Consider the following 13,585-nt stretch of genomic DNA (forward strand, 5'->3'; position numbering starts at 1 on the left):
GTAAGCAACCCCCTCTGTTCAAAGATGGTCATGCACATTAGACATAAATGGCTTCTTTTATTTCTCTTTCAGATTATCTGTCTTCTATTTCCAAAATGTGAACATTGCCATCCTTGACAGAGTGACCTTTAGATCCAGTTGTGTAGTCGAGTCTTGTTCTGTCCAGGTGGCTCTTCTATGTCATGTGTTTATAGTATGGCTGTTTGGATTCTGTGATGTAGAGGTGTGGCTGGGTCTGAAGTGGACTGGGATGTCATGCTTGGTGAAAATTCTCATTTAGTTCTAGAACTGAAGACGTTTCTCAGATGAGAGGTGAAACATCTTCATGAAACTTAAAGAAGTCCATTTACTTAGATTCCAAGCTCCTTAGACTACCATGACCTGGATGACTGAGAACCTACCCCATTAGCCTTAGTAAAACTTTACCATATTGTCTGATAGTATTACAGGTACATTATCCCATTAATAAAGTGAAAAGAAAAACATTCTGAAAGGTCTTCATTTAAAAAGTATCCATAGAGGTTCTGAGGTTCTAAGCGTGCTCAGAAATGGCCCCAGTGGAAGGGTGGCTGTCAAGAAACAAGTTTTATGAAAGGGAAACAGAGAGGCAGACAACCATTCACACTCACATTCACACCTATGGACAATTTAGAATAATCAATTAATCCAACCCTGCCAATTGCATGTCTTTGGACTGTAGGAGGAACCTGAAGAGAACCCAAATAAACATGAGCAGAACCTACAAAGAGAAGAGAAGAACATCCACAGGATGCTCTAGCTGTGAGGCAGCAGTGCTGCCTAGCAAAATATACCGGTATCGGTTCTGACATAAACGGTAGTAACCAGACCGAAAAGCAGCGCACATTTCGGTGCTTCTTTTTACTGAGATGGCATACACTTTGGATTCTAGCCAATCATTTTACCTTTGCAAGCGTAGTAGGCGGGCCCAGGTACATACGTTCTTTTAGAGCAGAGCTACAGATTAAAAACGCCCAAGGCGAAGCGGTTAAAAGTCTGGCTGTACTTCACAGCAAAAGATGCAAACTCAGCAGCCTGCAACAAGTGCTTTAAGCTGATACTGTGATTCTGTGCAAAGGAGGTAACTCCTCGAATCTGATGAAACACCTGGCGACGCATAGCGTTTTTTTTAAAAGCCGAGAAATGCACCATATTTGATAGCTTGCTGCGAGACCTCACACTGAGCACATCTACTGCGGGTGTGGTGCCTGTTATCGGACCCGGAGTTAGTAACATGCCCCAAGAACCTGAAGAGTAGAGTCCTGGCCCCTAACCCTGCCAGTGTAGCAGAAATGATGACGGATGATGATGGCAGCAGCAGCCGTTCTTCTCTGGGTCAGTAGCTTAATGTTGTTCGTGTGTAATTTACGTTGAGTAGGCTAACCACGTTATTAAATTAATGCATGTAAGGTGAACTAGCAAACACCGTCGTAGTTACATGCAGCTGTCTTTTTGTTTGATGGCAGATACTCCCTTCACTCTGGCCAAAAAGGCTAAAATGACCAATTTTCCATTGATTAAGCACTGCTTCCAGCCAAGAGTGATACCATAAATCCCCTATAGCTGCAGAAAAGGCTAACATATATATATATATATATATATATATATATATATATATATATATATATATATATATATATATATATACATTTATTAATTAAAATGCATTTATATAGAACTTGCTGACAACGTTAGTACAGCACTCTATATTAGTCATGTTTTCTCACAGTACCTAGTTTATTAGTTAGTATGCATTTATTTATCGTGTATTTATAATAAATTATTCGGTACAGAGCTAAGCAGTAATTATATCATAATAGAGCACCTGCAGTATGTGTCACAACATACCTCGATGTTGCAAATCATGAATGCTTATGAGTCCTATAACAACAAAATCATAAACAAATTGATTAATTAAAATTAAGAAACATATTCATTTATATATTCATAATAGTTAACCCAAAGCAATCCTGACTGAAATCAAATTAAATTATTATAAATTTTAAATTTATTTTTTGTTTAGTGTTTATTCTGCCAATTTGTTCACAGATCCTTCCTTGTGTTTCCTTCCCATTATTTCTAGTGCTCTATACTGGACTGGCATTTACATAGAGCTTACTGACAACAGTCTATATTAGTCATGTTTTCTGCCAATAACTAGTTTATTAGTTAGTATCAGTTTATTTGTATTGTATTACACTGTAATACAATGGAGCTTAGAAATAAAAGCGTCTGGACTTCTTTAAGTTGCTTGAAGACGTTTCACTGCTCATCAGCTTCTTCAGTTCTAAGGTCAAATGGTGGAGAGTCCCAGATTTAAGACCTTTGGGAGTGTCCCCCCAAGAGGAACAATGGACGCCCTAATGATCCTCTACCTAATCACACAAGCCAAGGTGTGAAAACAGGTGTAGGTCACAATCAGCCAAGGTTTCGGGTCAGATACACCGTGTACACCATACACTACATTGTTAAGGTGTGTTTAGGAGTTTTGTCTTCGGGATGAACCAGTTTTTGTCTGAGTGTGTTGCTGGGTCTGAAGTACACTGGGATGTCATGCTTGGAGAAGACTCTCCTGAGTTTTTCCGATACACCAGCTACATAGGGGATGACAATATTTTTGCGTTTTACTTTCTGATCCTCCCTAGTTGGTGTCTGATCTTTTTTTCTGTGCATCTTTGCTGACTTGATGAAAGCCCAATTAGGATAACCGCATGTTTTAAGAGCTTCCTTTACATGTGTGTGTTCCCTCTTTTTCTCTTCAGGCTCAGAGGGAAGATTTTCTGCCCGGTGTTGTAGGGTCCTGATTACTCCAAGTTTGTGTTCCAGAGGGTGGTGGGAATCAAAGAGGAGGTACTGGTCCGTCGGTGTGGGCTTCCGGTAAACTTCAATGTTGAGGTTTCCATTCCCTTCAATGCGCACTGAACAGCCCAGGATTGGCAAACAGTTATTCTTTGTTCTTCCCTGGTGAACTTTATGTTTTTATCCACAGCGTTAATGTCAGCAGTGAAGGATTCCACTTCTTGGGTTTTGATTTTGACCCAGGTGTCGTCCACATATCTGTACCAATGGCTAGGTACTCTCCCTGTATTTGAAATATGTGGTGGTAAGGTAGAGGTCTAACAGTGCGCAAATCTGGTCAGGGGTGAAGTTGGTTCTGTCTTCGAAGAAGCTGTCTTCTTGTAGTTGTTTTCTGACTGTCTCCACTGCCTCTGTTGTAGGTATGCAAGTGAAGAGAGAGACTACATCAAAGGGCACCATGGTTTCATCTGGCTCAAGTGAAAGTTTCTGGACATTGTCGGTGAAGTCCTTGGAGTTTCTGATGTGATGTGGGGTGTTCCCCACCAGAGGTGCTAGGATGGCAGCAAGGTGCTTAGAAATGTTGCAAGTGGCTGAGTTTATGCTGCTAACAATGGGTCTGAGTGGGACCCCTTCTTTGTGGATCTTAGGAAGTCCATAAATACAGGGTATGGCATTCCCTGGGTATAGACAATGATATGTAGGGCGGTCGATGATTTTGTCCTTTTCAAGGTCTTGAATGCAAGCGATAACTTACTTTTAGTAGCTGCTTGTGGGGTCTCGTTTTAAGGCTTCGTAGGTATTGTTGTCACTGAGGGGTGTAGTTATCTTTGTGTGGTAATCCGTTTTGCTTAGAACCACGGTGCACCTTCCTTTGTCAGCTGGTAATATGGTGTTGTTGTGGTCTTTGCTCAGGGAAGCGACAGCCTTCTTTTCTTGTATTCTGAGGTTAGACGGAGGGACTTTGGCAATGGAGAGGGTGGCTGAAACTTTGATCCTGATTTGCTCGGCAATATGTGATAATTTATTAATCCATATGGTGGTTTCTGTGGCTTTGATGAGGTCCACTATGGGCAACTGTTGAGGAGAAATGGCAAAATTGGCTAGCACTTTCTTTTCAGGTTCACTGAGATTCCGGTCTGAAAAGTTCTTCACCCATTTTTCCTGACTGTCCTCAGGTGTGTGTTCTTCTCTGTGTTGTGTAGGTTCTGACTGAGAAGTGAATGTTTTTGATAGTGTTGAATTTCCTGCTTTGTCTTTTGTTTCCTTTAGAGTGTTGGGCCCGCTGAGCCTTGTCCACAAACTTGTGAACCTCTTCTAAAATAGGAGAGGGTAAAAGTTTTTTCAGTTCCTGCAGAGTCTGGCTAATCTTGTTCCGGCATCAATAGTGAAACGGACCTGTCTTATCCTTTCACGATGCGATATTAGGTATCGGTATCGGTCCGATACTGACCTAAATTACTGGATCGGATATCGGAGAAAAAAAAAAAGTAATCTGATCCATTAAATATCACAAAAGCAGCTCACAAAACTAAACGACATACCGTAACCCAGCTCATAACCTTAGCACGTCGGCGGCTGTGGCGTGCGAGACCTGTCGGCAGTCTGGTTGAGCAGTTGAAGCCTCGCTACATGCTTCCAAACCGGCATTTAATCTCCGACAAAGTTATCCCAGAGAAGTAAAGCAAGTGTGTAAGTTCATCTCTGAATGTTTGTAAAGCATTCTCACTTTAAGCTTAACAACCGATATATGCAGCGACAGCCTCTCATTCTTTCCCTCTCCTGCTGCTACTTCAATCATGAAACTGATCAATGATCAGCTGATCGGCTTTTCTGTCGTGAGTCCGTCTCTCTTGTTTGCTTTTGGCCCAATTTTCGCCAGAAAGAGGAAACCAACGGCTAAACAACAGCAGCACGTTTAAGCTTGATAAGCTGTTGTTAGAATTTATTTAATATTACTTTCTACACCAGGATCCTTTTCTACGTAGCTGACAGCTGGTAACTGTGCAGGGGCGGATCTAGCAAAGTTTTGTCAGGGGGCCAGATAGGGCATTAACAGGGAAAGGGGGGCACAAAGAAATACTTTTCTTTCTAATTGTCTAGCTTTTAATAAATAATTATCTGAATCTTACAACCAAAATTTTCATCTGATGTAAAATGTATAGAAATCCATTATTGTATATAGGTACTATATATATTTTTTGCATACAGGTATAACAGAATAGCTTTAGTTTAGTTTAGTTTTTTAAACTTGAGTATGAACTTATACAAAATGCAGCAAGATATTTTAAAAAAGCATTTTATTGATTGAGGTTGTCATAATTCATGCATGAAAGGGTTAATATAGTTAATTTATTTAGTACAAACTTAAGCACTCATACCTTGACGGCCAAAACTGTGTACGTTTGGGAATCCTACAAAAACAAATTCATAACATGAAATTATGAAACATGTTCATTTGTATATAATACTTAACTAGCCAAAATAAAGCAATAAACAAGGTCCATTTTTCTTGTCAGTTCAAATATATTTTTCATTCAATTCAGTGCAATTCAAGTTCATGTATATAGCAACAACAGTGGGTAAAGACTAGGGATGGACCGATCCGATATTACGTTAGCGGTAGCGGTCCAATACTGACCTAAATTACTGGATCAGATATTGGAGAGAAATAAAAAATGTAATCCGATCCATTAAATATCACAAAAGCACCTCGCAAAACTTGTGACATGGCGTAACTCAGCTCATAACCTTAGCACGCCGGAGCAATATGCATCACGTGATAGAGCGGCTGTGGTGTGCGAGACCTCTCGGCGGTCTGGTTGAGCATTTGGAGCCTCACTACCAAACCGGCATTTCATCTCCGACAAAGTTATCCCAGAGAGAAGTAAAGCAAGTGTGTAAGTTCATCTCTGAATGTTTGTAAAGCATTCCCACTTTAAGCTTAATAACCGATATATGCAGCGACTGTCTCTTCTCTCTCCCTCCCTTTCCTGTTGCTACTTCAATCATGAAACTGATTAATGATCTTTTCAATCGGCATGTTGTGGAGACAGAAAAAAAAAAAGGATCACTGGTTAAGTGGAAGAAGATGGATGGATAGATGGGTCACTGACAAACACCAATGAACCTAACTGTGTCAGTTGTGTCAGACGTGTCAGCGGCTAAGATGAATATGCTTATGGCTCAATACATGAGTGGAGGCCAAAAAGGAAATTGCAGAAACACCCCAGGGGCAAAAGAACAGCTACTGGTACATAGAGAAGTCACATGAGACTGAAAGACCAGACTGAAACAGCACAAGTCACTGTTAAGTGCAGGATTAACCGAGGAGAAGCTCTGTCTCCACTGCTCTTCTGCATCGTCCTGAACCCCCTCAGCTGGATGATTAACAAGACTGGCTACAGATACCAACAACGAAATAGAGCAATTATCAGCCACGTCCTCTACATACAAGCTCTACTGTACTAATCTCCTAAAAGCGCATTAATTAAATATTAAATAATAACTGGTTCTCTTTCATGTGGTCACAAATGAAAATGAAAAACAAACAAATGAATTCATTCATTTGAATTATGTTCATACAGTCTTAATGCACCTCATGTCACATGATTTAACTTTAACTTTAATATGAGAGAATTTTAATATCGGAATGATGAAAGACTATTTAAATATCTAAATAGGTGATGGTCAAATGTGAGTTTGTGTTACTCACCAGGCAAGTCAGGGCGAAGTCTCCTTGCACCAGTAGGTTTTCTTAAAATGGAATAACCTCTGGAGGGCAGCCTTGTCTGTGATCTTTCACCTTCCTTTGGTTTATGAAGCACATCAGTGGTCTCTCCCAGGGGCTTTGTGACCACCATGGATGTGAGAGGGGTCACAAAACTGTACTTCAGTGACAGCTCCAAAGCCTCCTTCTTCACTTTCTCTTTCTCAGGTCCAGATAACTGAAGTCTGTGTCACAATATATTAAATATATATGATGGTTGACTTACAAGTGGATTATGATTAAATCATTTGTTTTTTAATTAATTAATTAAATTTGAAAATATCCCCAGCTAGTCTTTACTGCTGTCACTGCTGTATGGGACACATCTTTAGAATCCTGAAAGATAATGCTCATTAAAAACATAGGTAAAATAGATCAAATAATATACTATCTGCTGCAAGATAAACTGGAGAACTGATATCAGAACAGTTGTGGCACCAGTGGGTTCAGGGATTGTTTTGAACTCATTGGTGCTGCTTTGGCTTTCATTATAGATTGTTAACTTGTTTTTTTTTTTTTTTACAAAGTTGACAGTTGTGTGAGTGTCATCAGTGTTATGTATTGGTGAACATAGAAAACTTGAGAATCAGATTAAAAATCCTTTAATATACAAAATGACTTCAGAACCACTGAAGACATTTTAAAATGCCGCTATTAGTTTTTAAAATCTCATCAAACATTTGCTTTCCAATGAACTGACGCTAAAATAGCAATATGAATCGTGTTTTTTTTTTCCTAACAACTGCCAGCAGGCGTTTTAAATCAACTGGTACCTTCAAGACTGGAATAAAATATGAATTAATTAATTAAAAAAGAAAAGAAGATGGATGGATGGATGGATGGATAGATAGATAGATAATATTTTTTTATTTAAAGATGTTATTTCAAGCTCAGTGAAATTATGTAGTTTTTTTTTCAATGTGTTCACTTTCCTGTGCTTTCAGTAATTAATTAATTTAACAGAAAAAAATATGTCTTCACATTTTTGAAAGCAGTAGTTTTGAAAATTATCACATGAGGAAATATGACATATATCATACTCACTCTTTGTCTAGAAGCTGTTTAACTGTGAGGTACGCCCAAACCCTCTGGATACGGTCATCAGACACTGTTTGAGTGGATTCCACGGTTTCATTTGGATTAGAGAATATTATTCTTCTATTACTCTGTCACAATTCAAATGCAATGTAATGTCAATATACATACAGGGAAAGCAGTTTAAGAAAATTACAAGTGATGAGTACTGTGAATCCATCCTTACCGAAATGGCCACAACTTGAGGGGTGAAGGTTTCAATGTTATTATCTGTGATCTCACCGGCCACCACAATCTCAGAACCATTATAATACTGACTGAAGTTAGTCTGGGTTAGATTGGTCCCACCCACATAGATCATTGTCACATCTGTTAATAGAGGTGTGGCCACCTCTTCATAGAAACCCTGTTGACATACAATGTGGACATTATACAAACTATTCTTGTTTTTTCTTTCAATCTTCTGGGATTTTTACATCGTATCACAAAAGTATTTACTGTATAAGGAAAATTACCTTCAGCTGTAAATCAGCATCAGAGTCGTCATAAATCCGCCGTGCCACACCGTTATTTTGCAGCGACATTTTCTCAAGGAACTTAAAATCAACATCAAAACCAAAACCAAGACAGTACAGTGGGAATTTGCCTGCAATAGCCTGTCTTACATTTGACTGGATTTTCTCCAGATTTGTCACCCCTGAAAAGACACAAGATATACCCAGATGAGGTCAGATATAACAGTCTCAATAATACTAAAAACCACTTGATAAAAAACCTTGAAACATATAACTAAATTAGATACAGTGTGTAATCACAAATATCACTATACTATTTCTTGAAGCATTCTTGAACATTTATATAAAGGTGTGCTTTATTATAACCTGAGGTTGGGTCTCCATCTGTGAGAAGTATCAGAATAGATGCTGAACCTTCTCTGCTATGATCATTCAGCATACGTGCTCCTTGCAACACTGCTTCATTTATATCTGTGGCTGAAATTCAACAACAACAACAACAACAACACAAAGTTTCATTCCTAACAGTTTCCTGTCAACTGTCCATATTCCAAAATATACATGTTTACTGCAAATTCTCACATCCTCTAGCTTGTATATTGCTTGCAAAGTTTTTGGCGCTTTCCAGGTTTTTGCTGTTGGCCTGAACGAGTTCTCGCTTCCAGTGAAAAACGTTGCCATCAAAAGTGATCAGACCAAAGTGATCATCTTCTGCCAGATCATTCAAAATGTGGATTAATGCGGTCCTAGTCTGTTCAAAAAACATATTACATATTTAAACTTTTCCTGATTTCTTATTTTTTGCATATATGTCACAGTTACATGTTAAAGACCATTAATTTAATTTTAATATTAGGCAAAGATGACCCAATTAAATGCAAAATTCATTTTTTAAATGATCATGAGTTAAATAAAAGTAAATCAAAACATAATCATATGTATCTGTTTCCATGTGTGAAAGTAATTGCCAACCTCCTAATTAAATGTTCATGAATTAACTAAGATTAACCACATCTTTTGGAAAGGTGATTTCCACACCCAGGCCTGATTACTGCCTGACCTATTGAATCAAGAAGCACTTTAAATAGAGCCTGTCTGACAAAGTGAAGCAGGCTAACAAATATCAACAAATAACACATCGTGCCTTAAATGAACAAAACTTAAGAACAGCTGAGAAAAAAGTTACTGACTCAAGCACACTCAGATTATGCAGCTCGGCATCCAAAACACACCAGCAAGTTCACCTCTGAATAACTGAAAATATAAATAAATAAGTAAAATAAATAAAAAAGGGTGTTTCGGAGTGGCTTAATCCAGGTCAGGACTTAAATCCTGTTAAGATGCTTTGGCATAGCCTGAAACTGACCATTGTAAACCATCAAGTTGGCAGGCAGAATTCTGCAAAGAAGAATGGTCCAAACCAATGTGAAAGACTGATTGCCAGTTATCTGAAAAACTTGATTATACTTCTTGCTGCCAAGGTTGGCAAAACCAATTCTTAGGTTTAGCGAGCAATTACTTTCTCCACAGAGAGCTGGTAGGTCTGGAATTTTTTTTAACCCATAATATATAAAATCAACATCATTTTAAAAAGTATTTTGTATTTACTTGGGTTATCATTATCTAATATTAAAATCACATAAATCTAAAGCATGTTGGTGTGATAAAGACGCAAAATTTAGGGAGGGGGGCAAATACAGACCCATCAAATAATTTACCTGGAGAATTTTTCTGCCATGCATTGATCCACTCTGATCAATAACAAAGACAACATTTTTTGGTATTCGAGGAAGATCAGATGGAGCAAAGTGATGAACAAAGTACCCGTCAGATTTCTAAGGAGCAGTGAGAAGAAGGTTCTTTGGTCAAAAGATAATTTAAGGAGCAGAAAGATATAATATTAATTCAACAGACTTTTTTTTTCTCTTTGTGTGTACATTGATAATTGACCAGGTTTTACCTTGATGTGTCCGAGTCCATTGTCCCTGTTGACATCATAAACAATAACTAGATCTCCATTCATACCCTGATCACTACAGCTGTCACACATCTTCTGTTGGTTAACTGTTGGATAGAAATACACCCACGCCTGGAAACAGAATGATTTAATTCTTTACACTCATGATAGAAAGAGAGGTCAGTGATTTTAATTTCTGTTTACTTGATCAAAAAACTGTATCCTTTGCTTCCAAACCTTTGATTGCATTAATCTGAAAGGCGAGAATATACAAGCTGAATTTCAAAATATTCTGCACCATGTGTAAGATCGTAATATAAACAAAACTTGCAAACAACTTAAAGCAGCAGCTTAAAATTCAGTTTTTGTTTCTTTATTATCTTAAACATGTCAGGGACACCAAAAGTGTTGAAATCAAGCGTTTAAAATAGCTCAGTCAACACTAATTATACTACAAATTATTTGCAATAGGTCAGTAACATGACTGGGCATAAAAAGAGGGGCTGTGAATTTCAAAGATGGAGTCTCACCACTTTCTCAAAGACTGTTCAGGAAACTAGACAGTTATAATATGATAGATTAAAAGATTCAGAATATAGAGACGTAGTGTTTTCACTCAAGGACCAAATGTTAGAATCAATATTTTATCATTGTCCATTCAGTTAGCACCACATCTAAAACAGACACAAGTAGTAGCAATCACTGCATGAGCTCAGGAACACTTGAGAAAACCATTGTCAGCTAATATGGTTTGTTGCTGAATCCACAAATGAAAGGAAAAAAAAATCAACAGGATTGTGAAACACTTTTTCCTTTAGGCCTAAGCTTTTTAAATGTGGACTGAGGTGATAAGAAATGCAACTGTCATGTACACATGGCATGGATAACTTGTGTATTTGTATATTTCTGTGTAGCTTCCACCATTTAATCCTTGCCTCTGCCATCACTCGCTTCCTCTTCCTGATTTTCAAAGGCATCCCACAACCTACCATCCTATGCTGATAGTATCTCAGTTTCACTTAATGTTTTGCAAAACTGACATTTCCAATATACTGTACCTCTTTATCTATGTGAGTTTTAGTGATGGCATTAGCGAGGGCTTTGGTGCTCAGGCCTCCTTTCACATTGATGAAACTGATGCCGGCTTCCTCTTGAATGTGCACATCCACCTGGTATTAAGTACAGTAAATATAAGATCTAGTCATGGCTTACCTCAGCATTGTTCTCCTAAACAATCACTGACCAGATACCAGTAAGACAATCACCTTGAAGTCACTGACAGGCTGCATGGGTCGAGCATGAATTTGCAGCTCGTACTTGCCATGTGTGCGTTTCATTAATTCCTCATATGTGAGTTCAAAAGTGACCTTTTTGTGAGCAGCCACAGTTACTGAGGTCTTAAATTCCTCCAGAGTCCTTCCTACAGAACTATAGCAGAAACAATAATCATGTCTTGAAATAGAACTTCACAGCAGGTTATTGCTAAAATAAGAACAATCAAAAAACAGAACCACCCAAAACCTTCTGGGCGTAGTCCTCTACCTCCCAGTCTTACCTCTCCCAGCCCTCCCTCTTCCCCACTCTGTCATACAACACGTCACTCACATACATCGGGTCTTGAGGGGTCATGGATTACATAGGTTACAGTGAGCGAGGTCATTCATGTGGCTTGGCTGGCTGTTCTGCGCAATGATTCCTCTGGTCATGACTGTAATAAGGAGCTTTTTTTGTGACTGAGAATTGTTTTTATGAATAGAATAGAATAATCCTTTAATTGTCCCACAGGGGGAAATTTGGTTGTAACAGCAGCCAGAAAGACACATATACAAACAAACAGTACACAGGACACAGAACAGAAACATACACAGTTTTTTTCTTACATATTTACATCAAGGACAATGGTTACTATAAACAGAGTACTGTACAGTTATTAAATTAAACAAAATTAACTACAGATAAGAGGCAAACCAGGTTGTAGTGCGAATCGGTTGATTAAATTATTGCAGTTACAGCGCAGATGTAAACATCTATGATTTTTGGGAGCAGTTTTGATTGTACAGTCTGACAGCTGCAGGGAGGAAGGACCTGCGGAAACGCTCCTTCATGCATCTAGGATGCAGCAGTCTGTCACTGAAGGAGCTCTGCAGTTCAGCAACATTTACATGCATGGGGTGGGAGACTCTGTCCATCAGAGATGTTATTTTGGCCAGAGTCCTTCTGTCTCCCACCACCTGCACTGGGTCCATTTATGTCAAGCTATAAATGATTGAACTCAAATACCTGACAAGTCCAGCACTTTCACCACGGGACACAGCTTCAGTGTACTGCTGCTGAGCTTGCTCCTTAGCTTTCACAACACCATCATAAACCTGGCCATCGATAAACCTGAAAAGGACCAAGAAAAGCCCTTGTGTAAATGTACACTACTGAGTATCCTGTAATTTGTAATTGTAATTCTTTATTTGCAAATGTCTTTGGATGTTTACAGATTATTTTAAATTCACACACATTCGAAATTTACTGATGAAGGCATTCCTGGGAATCCGAACATGGAATTCAATTTCCTTTGACTCGTCCATACGATTGGCCACACGGCTTGTGATGACAGTGGTGGCATAACGACTGGTCACTGTGGAGTTGATGTGAAAGCTGTAGATGTCCCAGTCATCCTGAGCAAACACAGGAGGCACAGTTTTTTAAAAATGGCTTGGCTGATCTTATTGGTTGACCAAAGGTCAGATGTAGTTGAAAAACAATGTGTTGGTGGATGACATCAGTGAAATCTAATTGGTTTAACTGCAGCAACACCCCATTCTTCTTATTTTTAATTGAGTTTTAACAACACACAAATAGTGTGGCACACTATTACATTCTTTCCCTAAAGAGTTGATTTCCCAGACCGACTGGGAAACAGAAGTTTCCAAAGTCAAAATAATATTACAATATTAAAGGTTAAAAAAAGAATAGACAAGAAAAATGTACTTAATGGAACTTGGCATTTTAAACCTTAACTTATAACTAAATACCAAACTTTAACTATTAAAACTTGCTCACATTTCTTTGTGACTTTGACACAGATTAAGAATAAAGTAAACATGCAAACAGATTGATCAGAATTCCTTCAATTCACAAGACATTATGCGATCTTACTGTATATTAGCTAGCTATAGACTTTAACCTTTCAGTTTTGCCTCCCCAACATCCATAATGCAAACACACACACACACAGACACACACACACACACACACACACAAGTTTTTTAGATTTTGGATCCTTGAAGTGGTTCTGTGGCCCTTTTTAAGTATTATGATCTTACCTTGTTTGGCAGTGTGGAGGCCAAAGACAGCAGCAGTCCAAAGAGAGTGATATGCACCACAGTTCTCTCCATCATGCCTCCTACCAGAGTGCAACCAAGGCAGCTGAAACTGCCTTTTGAACTCAAACAAGGACACCATTGCTGTGTAAATATTTTTAATATTTAAAGAGCAAACTCT

The 13,585-nt window shown here is 38.5% G+C and overlaps 1 protein-coding gene across 4 annotated transcripts in view; it reads right to left on the reverse strand.

Moving 5' to 3' along the window:
- Positions 1 to 13,539, reverse strand: part of LOC106098933 (inter-alpha-trypsin inhibitor heavy chain H3) — a 32,956-nt gene extending 19,417 nt beyond the window's left edge. For 2 of the 4 annotated variants that reach the window (XM_019358837.2, XM_025907274.1), the window contains exons 1-15: positions 13,408 to 13,539; positions 12,599 to 12,759; positions 12,371 to 12,475; positions 11,356 to 11,518; positions 11,149 to 11,259; positions 10,094 to 10,222; positions 9,852 to 9,968; positions 8,716 to 8,884; positions 8,500 to 8,610; positions 8,134 to 8,315; positions 7,845 to 8,024; positions 7,628 to 7,749; positions 6,530 to 6,768; positions 5,196 to 5,228; positions 1,867 to 1,899 (exon numbers count right to left, since the gene is read on the reverse strand). In XM_019358837.2, the coding sequence (XP_019214382.1) occupies positions 1,867 to 1,899; positions 5,196 to 5,228; positions 6,530 to 6,768; positions 7,628 to 7,749; positions 7,845 to 8,024; positions 8,134 to 8,315; positions 8,500 to 8,610; positions 8,716 to 8,884; positions 9,852 to 9,968; positions 10,094 to 10,222; positions 11,149 to 11,259; positions 11,356 to 11,518; positions 12,371 to 12,475; positions 12,599 to 12,759; positions 13,408 to 13,482 (1,930 nt within the window). In that variant the 5' untranslated portion in view covers positions 13,483 to 13,539. The remainder of the gene's footprint in view (positions 1 to 1,866; positions 1,900 to 5,195; positions 5,229 to 6,529; positions 6,769 to 7,627; positions 7,750 to 7,844; positions 8,025 to 8,133; positions 8,316 to 8,499; positions 8,611 to 8,715; positions 8,885 to 9,851; positions 9,969 to 10,093; positions 10,223 to 11,148; positions 11,260 to 11,355; positions 11,519 to 12,370; positions 12,476 to 12,598; positions 12,760 to 13,407) is intronic. The other 2 variants (XM_019358842.2, XM_019358844.2) reach the window with 2 other exon arrangements.
- Between the last annotated feature and the right edge of the window lie 46 nt (positions 13,540 to 13,585).

The sequence above is a fragment of the Oreochromis niloticus genome, linkage group LG5, assembly GCF_001858045.2.
Source record: "Oreochromis niloticus isolate F11D_XX linkage group LG5, O_niloticus_UMD_NMBU, whole genome shotgun sequence".
Taxonomy (NCBI): domain Eukaryota; kingdom Metazoa; phylum Chordata; class Actinopteri; order Cichliformes; family Cichlidae; genus Oreochromis; species Oreochromis niloticus.